This window comes from Naegleria gruberi (assembly GCF_000004985.1).
Source record: "Naegleria gruberi genomic scaffold NAEGRscaffold_24, whole genome shotgun sequence".
In the NCBI taxonomy this organism is placed as follows: domain Eukaryota; phylum Heterolobosea; class Eutetramitea; order Acrasida; family Naegleriidae; genus Naegleria; species Naegleria gruberi.
Genome location: NW_003163303.1, coordinates 363,720 through 379,486, shown reverse-complemented (window position 1 = coordinate 379,486; position 15,767 = coordinate 363,720). Strand labels below are relative to the sequence as shown.

At 32.9% G+C, this 15,767-nt stretch overlaps 7 protein-coding genes across 7 annotated transcripts; 4 read left to right on the top strand and 3 right to left on the bottom strand.

Moving 5' to 3' along the window:
* Nucleotides 1-30: 30 nt before the first annotated feature.
* Nucleotides 31-1,500, bottom strand: NAEGRDRAFT_79798 (uncharacterized protein; the record flags this gene model as incomplete). The annotated part of the gene is made up of 1 exon (XM_002677098.1): nucleotides 31-1,500. One exon carries the CDS (start codon nucleotides 1,498-1,500, stop codon nucleotides 49-51), a length of 1,452 nt encoding a protein of 483 aa, XP_002677144.1. The 3' UTR covers nucleotides 31-48.
* A 681-nt stretch (nucleotides 1,501-2,181) lies between these two features.
* Nucleotides 2,182-2,883, top strand: NAEGRDRAFT_67711 (uncharacterized protein; the record flags this gene model as incomplete). Its single annotated transcript, XM_002677213.1, has 1 exon — nucleotides 2,182-2,883. The coding sequence occupies one exon, from the start codon at nucleotides 2,182-2,184 to the stop codon at nucleotides 2,881-2,883; it is 702 nt and encodes a 233-aa protein (XP_002677259.1).
* Nucleotides 2,884-3,246: 363 nt separating this feature from the next.
* Nucleotides 3,247-5,474, top strand: NAEGRDRAFT_36700 (uncharacterized protein). The gene is made up of 5 exons (XM_002677212.1): nucleotides 3,247-3,321; nucleotides 3,375-3,471; nucleotides 3,578-4,928; nucleotides 4,975-5,324; nucleotides 5,368-5,474. Exons 1-5 carry the CDS (start codon nucleotides 3,291-3,293, stop codon nucleotides 5,405-5,407), a joined length of 1,869 nt encoding a protein of 622 aa, XP_002677258.1. The 5' UTR covers nucleotides 3,247-3,290; the 3' UTR covers nucleotides 5,408-5,474.
* A 66-nt stretch (nucleotides 5,475-5,540) lies between these two features.
* Nucleotides 5,541-6,959, bottom strand: NAEGRDRAFT_33592 (uncharacterized protein; the record flags this gene model as incomplete). The annotated part of the gene is made up of 1 exon (XM_002677097.1): nucleotides 5,541-6,959. One exon carries the CDS (start codon nucleotides 6,957-6,959, stop codon nucleotides 5,541-5,543), a length of 1,419 nt encoding a protein of 472 aa, XP_002677143.1.
* Nucleotides 6,960-8,649: 1,690 nt separating this feature from the next.
* NAEGRDRAFT_79795 (uncharacterized protein) lies at nucleotides 8,650-10,267 on the top strand (the record flags this gene model as incomplete). Its single annotated transcript, XM_002677211.1, has 1 exon — nucleotides 8,650-10,267. The coding sequence occupies exon 1, from the start codon at nucleotides 8,690-8,692 to the stop codon at nucleotides 10,265-10,267; it is 1,578 nt and encodes a 525-aa protein (XP_002677257.1). The 5' UTR covers nucleotides 8,650-8,689.
* Nucleotides 10,268-10,557: 290 nt separating this feature from the next.
* NAEGRDRAFT_67707 (uncharacterized protein) lies at nucleotides 10,558-11,631 on the top strand (the record flags this gene model as incomplete). The annotated part of the gene is made up of 4 exons (XM_002677210.1): nucleotides 10,558-10,644; nucleotides 10,694-10,732; nucleotides 10,800-10,998; nucleotides 11,063-11,631. 4 exons carry the CDS (start codon nucleotides 10,558-10,560, stop codon nucleotides 11,629-11,631), a joined length of 894 nt encoding a protein of 297 aa, XP_002677256.1.
* A 534-nt stretch (nucleotides 11,632-12,165) lies between these two features.
* Nucleotides 12,166-15,561, bottom strand: NAEGRDRAFT_79794 (rhoGEF domain-containing protein; the record flags this gene model as incomplete). The annotated part of the gene is made up of 3 exons (XM_002677096.1): nucleotides 12,166-13,220; nucleotides 13,282-15,390; nucleotides 15,432-15,561. 3 exons carry the CDS (start codon nucleotides 15,559-15,561, stop codon nucleotides 12,187-12,189), a joined length of 3,273 nt encoding a protein of 1,090 aa, XP_002677142.1. The 3' UTR covers nucleotides 12,166-12,186.
* Between the last annotated feature and the right edge of the window lie 206 nt (nucleotides 15,562-15,767).

The following is a 15,767-nucleotide window of genomic DNA, read 5'->3' as shown; positions in this document are numbered from 1 at the left end:
AGCTTCAATAAATATTACATCAGTAAATGTTTAAATATATGTATTTATTCAAACATTCTTAGTACTCTTAGGGGAGGAGAAAAACCCATCTGTATCCATCCAAATATTACCTAAGGATGTTGAGGAAGGAGTGGCACCATCATTAAAATTGGATGGAGAGAATAAAGACAAACCACTCGGAGAGGGATCAAAACCTTTTGGTGTAAATCCAGAAGGTAACATGTGTTCTGTTATTACTGAAACACCAGATATACCAGGAGTTCCTGAATCGTGACATATCACTGTTGAGCTACTATTTACATCGTCACTCTTCTCTATAAGATTGAGTCTCAGCTTTTTGAATTTTTCCTTTCCACTATCGAATGAATTGAGAGTTTCTTCAGTCTCTAATTGTAACTCCTCTGTTTTGATCTTTTTACTCAGTGACTCGATGGTTCCTGAAGGGAATGTTCTCTTATTTGTGTTCTCAGCAGCTTGTGGGGTTGGAGTGAAAAAGTCTGCAAAGTCTGATTTACAAGAAAGTGGGATTTGGTCTGCATAGTCTGTTCTCAATCCTTCTTTTAACATCGAAGTGTCTACAGATGAATAGACCATTTGTTGGACAGGTATTGATTGTTGAGGCATTTGTATTTGTGTTTGTTCTAAGAGTTGTTTGTCTCCTTGTTCTTCACCCTTCTTTTTATCCAATCTTTTGGACAATGTTGAATTCCAATGGTTTTTAATGGCATTGGCTGTTCTTCCTTCAAGGAATTTACTGATTTTAGCCCATTGATTTCCATGTTTTTCATGCATTTCAATAATAATTGAATCTTCCTCTTCTGTCCAAGCATTCTTCTTAATCTTTGGATCCAGGTGATTGAGGTATCTTTCTCTACATTGTTTACCTACTCTTCCTTCTAAATGTGAAGCAATAAATGACCATCTCTTTGGACCATGCTTCTTTACAAGTTGTAACAGCTTCTCATCCTCAATTTCACTCCATGAACCTTTGATTACAGAGTCACCCTTATTACTTCGTTTATCATTTGATGAATCATCAGAGAGGTCATCACTTTGTTTTGGAACTTTGAGGGCATTTGTGTTTTCTGAGGAAGGAGAGTTAATTTGTTTGAAAAAGAATGTCAACTTTTCATAGTAAGCAGTAGGTATTTTAGCCATAAAGAATGGCTCATTCTTATTAGAGCAATAATCAATAAATTGATTATTAGGTAACCCAAAATATTGGTTATCCTGTATTGAATTGTTAATCTGTTCGTTTGTATTCATGCTTCTTTGATTATTATTGTTATTGTTATTATGCCTTTGCATATTTGATGTTTGTACATGAATACCATTACTAATGACGCATTCTGTTTGGATGTTTTGTAAGGAATCTTGCTGATTGAACATTGAAGAAAAAGTGGAGGGATTCAAGTAGCTAACATCATTATTTAATGTTATGCTAGTATGCCCCTGTTGATTTTGGTCTTGGAGGATGTAAGAAAAATTGGTAGTGTTCATATTATTCGGAAGAGAGTGTTTGTTTGGATACTATTTACTATTAAACCTAAAACTTGATGGAAATAAAGATAAGATAATTCCAAACAAATTAAGTTGATAATCTACAATTAAATATGAGAGAAATTCTACTATTATTGTGCCTTTACAATATTAAATTATTGATAATGATGATGAGGTAAAGCAGTAGTTGTAGATCTAAGGCCTTGTCGGTTGTTCGGTTGATGTATCGGTTAAACGTTGTTGAATATTTTTTAATTGTGTTTGAGGGAGATATAAGGCAGCCAAACAATAATCGTAAACAATTTCATTTTGAATAAATTGTAACTTGAGCGCCAACAAGATCAAGGAAATTATTCAATGTGAGGACAGCTTATTTTGAGAGAATTCATCAACATCAGGGCTCATTTTCCTCTTATTATTCATTAAACATTGAAATATCATGATGATTGGTTGTGAAATTGGCGCCAAACACATTTTATGCTTGTAAAATCCCTTATTAAAAAATTTCCAAATTTGCAAAAATTCCTTCCATATTAATATAAAAGTCAAAGACAACATTATAATTCTTGTTTTTATTGAAATGTTCATAATCATTAATAATTATTAACAATTGTAATCTATTTCAAATCTGGTGATTTGGCAAGTTCACCATTAAATATTAAAATACAACTGATAAAAAAAATGATTAGACGACTCTTATTGGATGATCTATCCTTGATGCAAATATTCTTCTTCCTTTCACCAGAAGAATTATCACTCCGAGTTGGTCAAGTTTGCAAGCAATGGTATAATGTAGCAATCAGAAACGATATTTGGAGATTTATGTGTTATAAATGTATTTCAGTTAGTGGAAAGAATAGTAAGATTGGTGTTGATGAGTTTTTTGATCGTAATAGTATTGACACAAGTATTTCAGAGCAGTTTTTTAAGAAAGCCTACTATGATAAAAAGCTCAAGACAAATTTACTAATTATTAGAAATTTTGATTCAAGAGTAACTGTCAAATCAATGTATTTAGAAAATGACGTTTCGTTACTGAAATACATTCCCCTTACTCAATCCAAAGAAAAAAAATCAATCAATTTTACTGTAAAGTATGGAGAAAAACCTGAATTTATTGATGAAATAATTAGGCATAGAGATTTAATTTGTGTTAGTGAACATAATCACAATTACGTAGTTGTGAATTTATGTGAGGTTTCTCCAAAACAAAGTAGAAAAAACCTTACTGGATTCAAAATACTTTGCAAATATGTTATGAAACTATCTCATGAAGCATTATCAAAATCCAAAAGATGGGAATATAAACTAATTGAAAGCTCAATTTTCATTCAAAGTCTAATGAAAGGTCAAAAGAAGAAACAATCATGTTATGATTATTGAACTAAACTTTGAAATACCATTTTCTGAATAGAGAGACAAGCTGCGTATTATGATGAAACTTGATACTTAATTACTCAATTGTGATGATGTACGATTAACTTGAAAGGAATCAACGCGTGCTGTAAATGGGTGATGATGTTTCTTCATCATTACGAACAACTTGTTACTTCTTCCACCCAGCAGTGCTGATTTTTCGAATAACAACAATTACATTAATAAATTAAATTATTATAATTTGCAATAATAATTAAATAGTTAGATATTCACAATAATAATAGCCATTATTTTGGCTTACAAAAGTTTTGACTTGGCGCCCTCATTGAAGAGAATAACGCTTTTAGACGAACAAAAAAAATAATCTTCAAAAATTTTTATCCTACAACTTGGAAGAATAACAAGACGCGAAGATGTATGAAAACGGAGATGATTCTTTTGATGGTTAGTTTTTCTTTTATAAAGAAGAACAAAAAACTAATATACTTTTTAAATAGAGGACGATTTTATTTTTAATGAATACACAATAGATGATACTTTGGACAGCCTTTCGCGTCTGGAAAAGTATTATAATTCTGATTTTTCTCTGCAGAGGTTTGTATTTTGTTATTGTTATACAATTCTAATTAATTTGTATAACAAATAACGTTATTTTCATCATCATCATCATCAAATTATATCATTATTATTTATACAACAGACTTGTACTCCTTAGGGATGTTCATGATACAGCAATTGAAGCAGGGTACAAGGAAAGTGTGAAACGTTTATTACCTCTTCTTCAAAACTTCGTTTCAGACACAGAACCTGTAGTCAGACAAGTATTCGCTGAAAAACTCTATCCATTAGCAACATTCTTTTTGGAAAATGGAGGAGAGGAAGGATACAATGAACTTATCAATACATTTATACCATATACTTTTGAATTGATCATTGATAAGAATACTGAAGTTGGAAATAGTGCTACTGAGGCCTTGGTAAAAATTTCAAAATTGATAAAACAAAATCACATCGAGCCACAATTGCTGTCCGTAATAGTAAATTTGGCCCATGATGATAGAGTTGAGGAGTATCGTATTGCAGCAGCTAGATTATTTAACGAATTGGCACCACAATTTGGACCTGATCTTGTAAAGGAAGTTGTTGTTCAAGAAATTATTTCCCTCAGTGATGATCCATCACTTTTGGTTAGAAAAACTGTATCACAATCATTAAGTTTAATTTGTCAACAAATTGGACCAGAATTGACAGTAACCAAAATACTTCCAGTCTATCTTGTTTTAAGTAAGGATGAAATATGGGGTGTTAGAAAGGCTTGTGCTGAATCTCTTCCAGAAATTTCTAAGTGTGTTGATAGAGAAACTAGATTGAATACTTTGGTTGAACTTTTTGAAAGATTTGCTGATGATGTTTCCAGATGGGTTAAAATGGAAGCATATAAGCAATTAGGTGCTTTCATTGCTACTTTTGAACCTGATACTCCTGAAGTTCCTTCATCTATCCCTGAAACACTTATTCAATACTTTTCTGAAATGGCATTCCAAAATGATCAAAATGAAACTGATATGGTAGAATACTGTGCTTATAACTTCCCAGCTGTTGCCCAAATCATAGGAAAGACTAAATGGTCACAAGTTGAAAATGCCTACAATCATTTGGTTAAGGATGTTCAATGGAAGGTTAGAAGATCATTGGCTTGTTCATTACACGAAGTTGCACAACTTGTTTCTCAGGAAGTTACAGAAACTTGTTTAGCTAACGCTTTAGAACTCTTTTTGAAAGATTTAGATGAAGTCAAGATTGGTGTTATTGCCAATTTATCAATCCTTTTCAAACACTTCTCTGAAGAAACTAAGCAAAAGTATTTATCAACAATTTGTTCCATTCCAGAGCAAACTGATAACTGGAGAATTAAGAGCGAAATTTCCAAACAATTGGGCTTGTTGGCTGAATTAGTTTCACCTGAGACTGTTAAGAATACTATACTCAATGTTATTTTTGATTTGTACACTGATGATTTTGCCGTAGTCCGAAAGAATTCTATTGTTTCTGTAAGTAACAAACTAATTTACAAACAAATTTACTCAAACATTTTAGTGTGGTAAAATTATGAAGAGATTATGTGATGAGGAAAGCAAGGAAGGTCAAAATGAGTTGACAGGTTTCCTTCATGAATTGGCTTCTGGTGAATTCCACAGAAGATTAATCTTTGTTTTTGCTTGTGAATATTTGGTTCAAGAAATTGATATTAATTTGTTTTTGTCAGAATTTGCTCCTGAATTAGAAAAATTATCAAAAGATGTCATACCTAATGTCAGATTGAATTTAGCTAAAGTTATGAGGAGAGCTATTCTTCCAAATGAACAACTTAGAGAAACTCCAATCTTTGTTACAATTAGACAAACTTTAGATAATGACAAGGATAGAGACGTAAGATTTTTCTTAAAGTAAGTATTTTACATTATCAAAATATCTTGACAAATATTTTAGTAATGATTATGTTGAACCACCTAGTGATGACGACAATTAAAATAGAGTGTAAATTTAATTCTAAAAATCTGAAAACATTAAAATAATTTAAATGTATAATTCTTTATAATTGTTTTTATTTTTATAACTGGGAATTATTTATCATCAATTAAAAAGAATTTTATTATTAGAGCTTAATAATCAACTTCACCAGCAATGGAACGAGTAACTTCTTTTCCATCCAAAATATCTAAAACTTCCTTTCCTGATAAGGTTTCATACTTGACCAACTCGTGGGCAAGCTTCCTCAATTGAGGTTCATTTTCCTTAAGCATCTTTTTAACTCTTTCATAAGAACCATTGACAATCTTTTGAATTTCAATATCAATTAATCTCTTGGTTTCTGGAGAGAACTCAGGACCCTTTTGATACATAGAACCTGATTCTTCAGTAAAATCGATTAATCCCAATTCACTCATACCAAATCTTGTAACCATAGCTCTGGCAATATTTGTAGCATGTTGTAAATCTGATGTACAACCACTTGTGACATAATCCTTTCCATAACAAATTTCCTCAGCAACAACACCTCCAAGAGCCTTATCTATAATTTGATGATATTGTTGTTTAGACATGTGATGAACCTCTCGTTCAGGCAAAGATGCTGTGAAACCAAGGGCACTACCTCTAGGAATAATAGTGATCTTGTGAAGATTATCCTTATTATGAGTAAGATTCTTTTGATTGAGTAAGACAACTAAAGCATGTCCACATTCGTGAATAGCAGTAATTTCCTTATCCTTTTCATTCATCAAATTAATACTAGATGTTCTTGCAATACCCATAACAATTCTATCGAAGGCATAATCCATATCATCATTACTAACTTGTTCCTTATTCTTTGTACATGCTCTTATCGATGCAACATTGACAAGATTTTCTAAATCAGCTCCAGTAAATCCTGTTGTCTTTTTGGCAATTGTGTCAATATTTACAGCTGGATTAATTGGTACTTTCTTCAAGTACAAACTCAAAATATCCTTTCTACCTTTCAAATCAGGAAGAGGAACTTCAATATGTCTATCAAATCTTCCAGGTCTAATTAAAGCCTTATCAAGAGAATCTAACAAGTTAGTAGCACCGATAACAATGATTCCTTCACTTGATTTGAAACCATCCATTTCCGAAAGGATTTGATTGAGTGTTTGTTTAGAATAGAATGGATCTCTGGCTGTTCTTTTACCACCAAGAGAGTCAATTTCATCAATAAAGATAATACAAGGTGCTTGCTTTCTTGCTGCAGCAAACAATTCTCTAATACGTTTAGCACCAACACCGACAAACATTTCGTCAAATTCAGATCCTGAACAGAAGAAGAAAGGAACTCCAGCTTCACCAGCAATAGCCTTGGCAAGGAGGGTCTTACCAACACCAGGTTTACCTACAAGGAGAACACCCTTAGGAAGTTTACCACCCAATTTGTTAAACTTTTCTGGATTTTTCAAAAAATCAACAATTTCTTCCAATTCGCCTCTACATTCATCAATACCTTTGACATCATCAAATCTTGTTTCAACATTTGTAATTGGTTTATAGGTAGTTTGCCCAAACATTGAACCTATTCCACCTCCACCTTGTTTTTGTTTGGATGGATCGGAAGAGTAAAATGTTAAATAGAAGAAAACCAAGAGAATAGATGCACTAAAAAGCATTGACCAAATAGCTCTATTCATATTGACTTTGTTAAATCTGGAGAAGAAGGAATCATCCATAGTAACAACTAATTTTTGAGGAAGGACTGGTTGAGGTGATTGATAATTATTGGAATATTGTTGATAATCTGGAGGAGGATAATATGATTGTTGTGGTTGTTGTTGTTGTTGTTGTGGTTGATGATATTGAGGCTGTTGATTGAAAATTGTTTGATGCAATGAAGTTCTAGAGAGGTCCGATTGATTGACACCTCCAATTCTTTCCAAAGCAATTTTGTAAGAAGTTCTAATCAATGGATGATCCAATGAATAGTTTCCATTATCTACAAGTTGAGTTACCAATTGATATTGTTCCAAATCACACAAAGCTTGTAAATATTCAGCTTTTCTATTCATATCATTTGATGTTTGAGCTTCATATTCTAATCTAGCTAATTTTGAAGGACTAACTTTATATGCCTTTAAAAGTGTAGATGTATGGAACATTCTCTTTAAAAACAATTTTGTATAAAAAGATTCTAGAAAAATTCCGAATTAAATCATCATCATCCGAAAATTAAAACTCACCTGGCACAGAAGAATATACAGGTACATCCAAGAAAGATGATGGTTGACCAACAATTAATGCAGAACTCCTCATCAACGGATTGAGTTTTAATTGTCTGAGACTTCCACTAGATTTCTTGACCAACATTTTTTTTTAAATTTGGTTTGATGATTCCGTCGTCCTCTTCTTAGCATGGAGGTAAAATATTCGCAATAATTTTCATTTTGATAGAATTGAAGCTACCCAGCCACAACTCGGAGGATGATTCTCCAGGTAAAAATCAAGCAGCATCACATCATGATGGCTGCTTTTGTTGTAGTACTTATAGAGGATTGAACATCAAGATAAGTTTGGAGTAAAATATTTGATGAGAATCTTATTGTGCTCAATCAATTTGGACGATATATCAAGGATAGACTGAATATTAGAGAGGAACAACACCTTCAATCTTAATTGGATCATCCTGTATAGACTTAGTAGAGAATAATGAGAGTTGATGAGGATGAATAATTATAGTTGAAATCGAGTTTATGAATTCCATTGTTCATGACAACAACTGCACAGTCGTTGAGGTTTTCATAATAATATCCAAATTGAATTGCTAATTCATATTGTCAGGAATGAATCTTGTTATTTCTAAATGTTGCATTTCACAATGGAAGTACATCGGAATTGTCATTGTAAAGTTGACAAAGGTTACAAACGTGATGGTGGTAAAAATAATAATAATTGTTATCAACAATAACCTACCTTCCGTAACAAACCGAATGGATCATTGTCATCTTTGTGTCATCTTGTTGGTAGTAGTCCTTGTTCCAAAGAGTGTAGTTACAGACAGAGAATGAAGATGGATATCCAATTTATTGTTGTGGTGTTGAGTATTGTGGCACAAAATTTTGGCGCCAACATCAAAAAGCAAAACAAGGCTGGAATTTTGTTCATACAAAGCGTGTGTATTTCAACAAGGCCTTTAGCTGTGAGAAGAGTCAAGCTAAAGCGCAAAGGAAGTAGCAAAACAAAAATAAAACTTACAAAAAAAAATAACTCAAAGCGTCTCGCTTGACATATCATCCCCCCATAAAAAATGTCCCAAAACAAAGGAGGAAAGCAAACATACACTAAAAGACAATACAACAACAATAACTCTGAAGGTGATAACCTTCCAAGGGATGTTGAGAAAAAAGTAAGACAAATCCAAGAAATGTTCGGTGATTGGAAAAAAAATGAAATCCAAAGATGTCTCGAAGAAAACAACTATGATGTTCAACTTGTAGTACAAAAGAAGGTTGATGGTAAGGAAGATTGGACAACCGTAGAGAAAAAGGATATCAGAACACAAAAGACTACTAGAGGTGGTAGAGGTGGTCGTGGAGGTAGAGGTGGTTCTCGTGGTGGAAGCCGTGCTGGTTCCTCACCATCAGGCCCTAGATCAACATCAACCACACAACAACCAGCCTCTCCTACAAATGATAAACCAAACAAGAAAAAACCATCTAAGCAAGACAAAACAACATCATCTGAAGTTCGTAATTTTTCTGCTCCAGAAGACGAAGTTGTAGAAGAACCAAAACAAACTCAACCACAACAAGCCAAGGTTCTTTCATACAGCGAAGCTGCTGCTGCTTTCAAAAAAAAGGAAGATGAAGAAAAGAAGAAGATTGATGAAGAAAAGAAACTTTTGGAACAACAAGCCAAGGATCAAAAGGAAAAAGCTAAGAATGAACGAAATCAACAACGAAAGAAAAAGGGTGATAAGAAGGCTCCAAAGGAAGAGGTTAAAGAACCTGTCCAAGAACCAGTTCAAATTCAACAACAAATTGTCCAAGAATCTGTTGTCGAAGAAGAAGTACCAGAAGAAGAATTGGCCAATGAAGAAGTTGAACAACAAGTTGAAGAACAAGTTGAAATCCAACAACCATCTCAACCAATTCAACAACCACAACAATCTGCTCAATCAAACTACCAAACTTCATTCGAACAAAGACCAACTCAACAAGAAGAACAACCACAACTCCAAATGCCAACAGGTATTCCATACAATACTACTCAAAATATTCAATTCGGTACTTTGGATTTAGGATCTCAACCACTTCCAAAATCTCAACCTACTTCTTCTGTTAATCAACCAAACGCTCAAACTAACCCACAAATGCAAAATGGTCAATTCTGGTCTGATCCAAAGATGCATCACAATTATGGCATTCCATACATTCCAAATCATCAATATCCATATCATCCTCAATATTACCCATACATTTATCAATATTATCAACCTCAAGGTGCTCAAGGTGTTAATACTAATAAGAACTTTAATCAAGGTTTTGGTTATAGTCAAGAAGGATTCGGAATGTACAATCAAGCTACTGGTTCTGAAGATGCTGAACAACATCAACAAGATGCTAACTATCCATTCGTTCAACAACCATACTTCTTCATGTATCCACAAAGTCAACAAATGCAAATGGACAATAAGCATAAATCAGAATCTCCACAAAACGAAGCTAAGGTTAATCCATACCCAGCTTATCTCCCAGGTTACCAATCCCAATACCCACAATCTGGCTACGTTTTTGGACATCCAAACCAAATTGTTTATCCAGCTTATCCATCAGGTAATCCAACCAATAATACCACACATCAACAAAATCAAAAGAAGTGGTAATTTCATCATACCTTTTTCCTTCCTCTGTATCAAATAACTCCCCTAAACTAAAACTCCCTTTTAATTTTGTACAATTTACTTTGTTATTTTTTTGTCTTTTTTCCTCTTTTAGAATAATCAAAGAGAATCATTGAGTAAAAGAAATGCCTCTAAAATTCGTAAAGGAAGCCAAAGACAAAGAAGATACGTTATCATTGGAAGAACAATCAAAGTATGCTTCCTTTTCTGAAGCAATTGGTAAATATATTATTTAAATAATTCAGTTAGTGAATTAACATTCTTAAGGTAAAATGAAAAGGAAAGTGAAACCATTTTCCAATAGAAAGATATGGCACATTAATTCAACAGCAGTTGGAGGAGGTGTTGCAGAAATGTTGGTACGTATTATCATCTCTTTTATTCAATTCATTCTCTCTAATCGATCAGTTAAGATTATGTGGTACAATGAATGAAGTTGGCTATACTGTATGTATTGTTTATTAATACAAAACAAAATAATGAAACATTGCTAAATCAATATACAATTATGCAGGCATCGTGGTTAACAATCAATACAGATGATGAAATGTTTTTCAGTGTAACTAAAAAGATTCACAATTTCATTCATGGCAGTGGAGAAGATCGTGACTTTACATCTGAGGATCGAATTGTTTACGAAAATGTGAATAGAGAGAATGCCAATAGTGAGGGCTTCCTGACTGGTAGTATTATCAGTGAGGGTGATATTGTGAGTATGTATTACAATAATGGGTTTGAAGTTTAGCTTAATAATTTGTGAAATTATTTCACATAAAGTATTACATGATCCTCAACCTTTGGGATTAGTAAAGAGCATTCGTGAAGTATTTGGAAATAGAGTGAAGGTCATATTCAGATGTCATATTGGATTGGATGAACATAATTTTCAAACAAGATGTGCTTGGAATTTCCTTCAGCCATATATTCAAATGGTTGACCATTCAATTTTTACTTCACCAGAGTATGCTCCTTCATATTTGAAGAATAACTTTTCAATTATTTATCCAAGTTTATCACCATTCAATCCAAAGAATCAACATTTATCAACCAATGAAATTATGAATATTCTAGTTCAATCTGGGTTGACTAGATGTGAAGAAGAATTTGAGTGGAAATCCAAATATCCACACAAAGTTAAGAGATTATTCAGAGATCCATATCTATTAGGCATTCCATTCAATCCAATTGTCACTCAAATAAGTAGATGGGACAGATTGAAAGGTTGGATTCCACTCATGAAAGGTTGGTTGAGAATGAAACAAAATCTTGAAACAATGTCAGAGAAATTAACAGAAGAAGAAATGAAATTATTAAAGAGAGTCAAGCTAGGTAAGTTAATTCTTTGAAAAACAAAGAAATTTGATTGTTTTGTAAAGTATTGGCAGGTCCAGATCCTAAATTCATTCAAGATGATCCTGAAGGATTGCAAGTATTTGAGGAATTGTCAGTTTTCTATGCTGATTTGAGTCCTGAACTACAGGAGGATGTTGCCATTCTCTCACTTCCAATGAATAACGTTCAACAAAATGCTCTCATTGTCAATGCTCTTCAGAGATGTTCACTTGTTGTGGTTCAGAATAGTTTAAGAGAGAGTTTCGGATTAACTTGTACTGAGGCAATGTTTAAGGGAATTCCAGTGATGGGTTCAAGACAAGCTGTTGGATTGAGAATTCAATTGAGGGATGGAATTGATGGTCGCTTAGTGAATGCTCAAGATGATTTTGAAATTGCTCAAACTCTATCCGAAATGCTGTTAGATGAAAAGAAGAGAACTCTTTATGGAATTAATTCAGAGAAACGAGTGAAGGAAAACTTTCTCGTCTATAGACAAATTGAAAAGTACTCTGAGGTATTCAAGAGGGTAACCAATAATGGAGAATAAAACAACTTTCATTATTTATTTAATCCATTAGTATTTTAGGATCGTCTCGATTTGAAATTGAACCGAACATTTCAGTGTATGCAAATAAATCATTTCCAAGAATTGTAAAGACATTTTCCTGACATTTCTTCTTTTCTTCTGCTACTTGTTTGAAATCTGAGGAAGATTTAACAGAGTCTTGTTCTGCCTCTGAAATTCCCAATTCATTTTGCATCTTTTGTTCTTTCAAATTATTGATTTCTTCCAATAATCTGAGAACTTCCTGTTCTTTTCTTTCAATTTCCTTAGATATGGTCGTTATTTCAGCTTGCATTCTAGTTGCCTTTTCCTTTTTTCTTTTCATTTGATCTTTAATTTCTGGTATCGATCTCAAAATTCTATTGAATTGAGCAGAGACACCAAATAGACTTTCTGGATCCATGCCTGTCTTATTTGAGACATTCTTCTTACATGTATTAATACAGGAGAGAATCTTTTTAGAGAAATGGTTATCACATGATTCTAAATTGAATTCAAACATTAAATCCTTTCCTCTCAATCCATATGCTATTTGAACCATATTTGGAACTGAATCAGTTTGTGCTGGAGCATCCTCAACTGGTTGCATATATTCTACTTTTACAATTTTTACAAATACAAAGTAAATGATTACCAAATTTTCTCTCATAATAATGTGTTGCTGGGAGAGAGCTTGTGAAGTATCAACTTGTTCTCCAAGTGCTATGATTAACATATCAGAAAACAAGTAAGCTTCTGTTTGTCTGTTAAATGCAAAATACTTGTCAAAATCAGATTCATGATCCTTAAAAGTTATTGTTGATTTCAATGTTTCAGTCTTGGAAATTAACTTTCTATGAGGAAGGAAAATTTGTTTAAATTCTGAATCGGTTAATTTGAGTTGTAATTTAGTGAGAGAGTGTTGATTTTCATTCTCTCTCTTTCTTTCATTGACCCAATCAGCAATTTCAAGAATTGCTTGATAACCCTTTTGCAGATCATCAAAATCAACGTGATCTGTTGGTGTCAATTTTATAACGTCAGCAAGTAAAAGTCCTATTTTGATTGTAAAATTTCAATAGGTTAATAATTGAATATTTCATAGTTTTCTACTTACTATATCTTGGAATTCTTTGAACAGGTTGAATTAAATAGGCAGCAAGTGGTAAATTTTTACATTTTGGATTATTTTGTTGCTTTTCAATGTAGGCAGCAAACTTTTTCTTTCTCTCAATCAGTGAATCATAAGTGCTGGTGGCAGACTCATGGTTATTGATATAATCTGTGTAGAGTTTGAACCACACAGCCATTTCTCTAAAGACAATACCAATCCTCACACATGTTGTTCTTCCTTGTTGATTTTCATTGACTTGTTCATTCAATCTCTTCAATAATTCTTGATTACATTGTAAAATTTGGAGAATATTCAAGAAGAGAACATCCAATTGCTCGTTTTTAACACCAAACTTCTTTGGATTTGTTCTCATTGGAGCTAGGAATTCATCAACACAAATATGAATATTTTGTACATAATCTCTTTCTGTACTAACAATTTCCAACACCTTTTGCTTTCTTATTCTGGCATTCTTGAGAGATTCATCTTTTTGGAGATAGTATTTCATTAATCTATAGTTATTATAGAATTTCATCTTGTCAGCAATTAATTTTACAGCAACTGATTTGCTCATTGATGGTTTTCTTATTTCATTGATGAATTGAACATCATCTTCAGCCTGTGTTGTTTGAAGAATACTTCCAGTTCGAGAAAGTGAAGGAGCATTGTCACCTGTGAATGATTGCATTTTCAATTGACTGTGCATCTTTTGGAATAGATCATTTCTCATGTTGACTGGAAGAGTTTTTCTCTTATCGGCTGCATCTAATTCCTCTTCAATTCCTCTGGTTTTCTTTGGAGGAAGTGCTGGCTTATCAAATTCATTTTCATTAGTTAGTGAGGTAATTGGTGATTGTTGGAATGAAGTAGTTGCTCTAGGACTTGTTTTCAAGTAATCTGTATGACCAGTGGTTGATGATTGAATAATCTCATCATCATCTCCACTCGTTGGAGTTGCTGCAGAGTGATGATTCTTATGATTCTTTTTAAATTTACGTGATAAACTTCTCCCCAATTTAGCCAATCCCTTCTTATCCTCGACACGAGTATCAACCAATAAATTGGAATCTTGTGTAGAAGTAGGCACAGAACTTCCATTCAATGAACTACCACTAGTACTATATTGATTATTTGAAATTGAATTATTCACTGCATTTTCATAAGTTTCATCAGGAGTCAAATTCTTTGTTTGCATAGGTTTTACAAATGGTAAAATTGGAACAGCTCCATACATTTGTAAATAATTATTGAGAACTGGACTAGTTCCACTTGGAGGTGTTGAAACATTCAATGATGAAGATCCTGATGTTGAACCACTAGAATTAATTCCTGAAATATTACCATTGTTATTACCACTTGGTGTTCCAGTTGAGTAACCTTTTGGTTTTGGAGGTCTTCCAGAAACATTTCCACTCGAAGAACCACTCTCTATTGTTGATGATTGATTAATACCACTACCATTACCACTATTATTGGTATTATTATTAACAGTATTATTATTAGTAGTAGTATTAACATTAACATTATTATTAACAGTATTAGGAATTGGTGAAGAATCTTGATTTCTTGGAGTTTGAACAAATTGAACACGTTTTGACTTATCTTGTTGATTTGTTGTGTTATTTGCACCAGGAATTGGTAATTGATGTTCTTGTAAGAATTTAATTCTTTGTTTGACAGATGTAAAATTGTCAGTTGATGATGTTGATGTGGCAGGTGATTGTGGAGATGAGGATTTTTGTGAATCTGCTAACTTGGTATTGATTGTTGGTGTTGTAGTTGTTATTGTCTCATTCGATGAAGAAGAAGAGGTTGGTACTTGTGTAGACGAAACTTTGTTTCTAGCCGAAAGTGGAGGTTTTTGATTAGTTTCGTGATCAGAATTATTTCTTTCTTGTTGTTTGTTTGATGAAACATTGATCGATGTACTGGTTGTGGTGGTTGATTGTTGATTATTCGAAACCTTTCGGCTAACATTTAGTTGAGGTCGAATTTGAGGTTTAACAATTATTTGAATATATTGTGTTGGAACATAACCTAGTTGTGATGTTTCTGGATTTTTACAAAGTGTCCAATCATCATCACTTTTAATAACTGTTAATATTTGATTCTCTTTGCAAATTTATTCGAAACTTATTCAACATTAAACTTACCGATTATTGACATTTCATTTGAAGAAGATGCTTCAAACGTATAAAGTACTAATGCTTGAGTTGATGATGATCGTTCGTTACCTCCAACTCCTTTGTTGCTGTCTCTTGTCATTGTTTCGACTTGTGGCATTTTTTTGAAAGGAAGTAAATATCATCTATTAATTCGTTTACATATTAGTTCATCTATCACTTAATTCCTGCTCATTTACTTCATGGTAAAATTGAAACATGACAGATGTTAATTATTTATTTGACATGTCTATTAACATTTAACATAATATTAAAGAAATGTGATAATATCAAAAGATCGAGACACTATTGAGCACAACAAAAGAA

Bases quoted from the DNA above. Each gene is read 5' to 3' on its own strand.
- NAEGRDRAFT_36700 (XM_002677212.1), top strand. From the start codon at position 3,291: ATGTATGAAAACGGAGATGATTCTTTTGATG. The intron at 4,929-4,974 runs GTAAGTAACAAA...CAAACATTTTAG, and splicing joins GAAAGAATTCTATTGTTTCT to TGTGGTAAAATTATGAAGAG. The intron at 5,325-5,367 runs GTAAGTATTTTA...CAAATATTTTAG, and splicing joins GACGTAAGATTTTTCTTAAA to TAATGATTATGTTGAACCAC.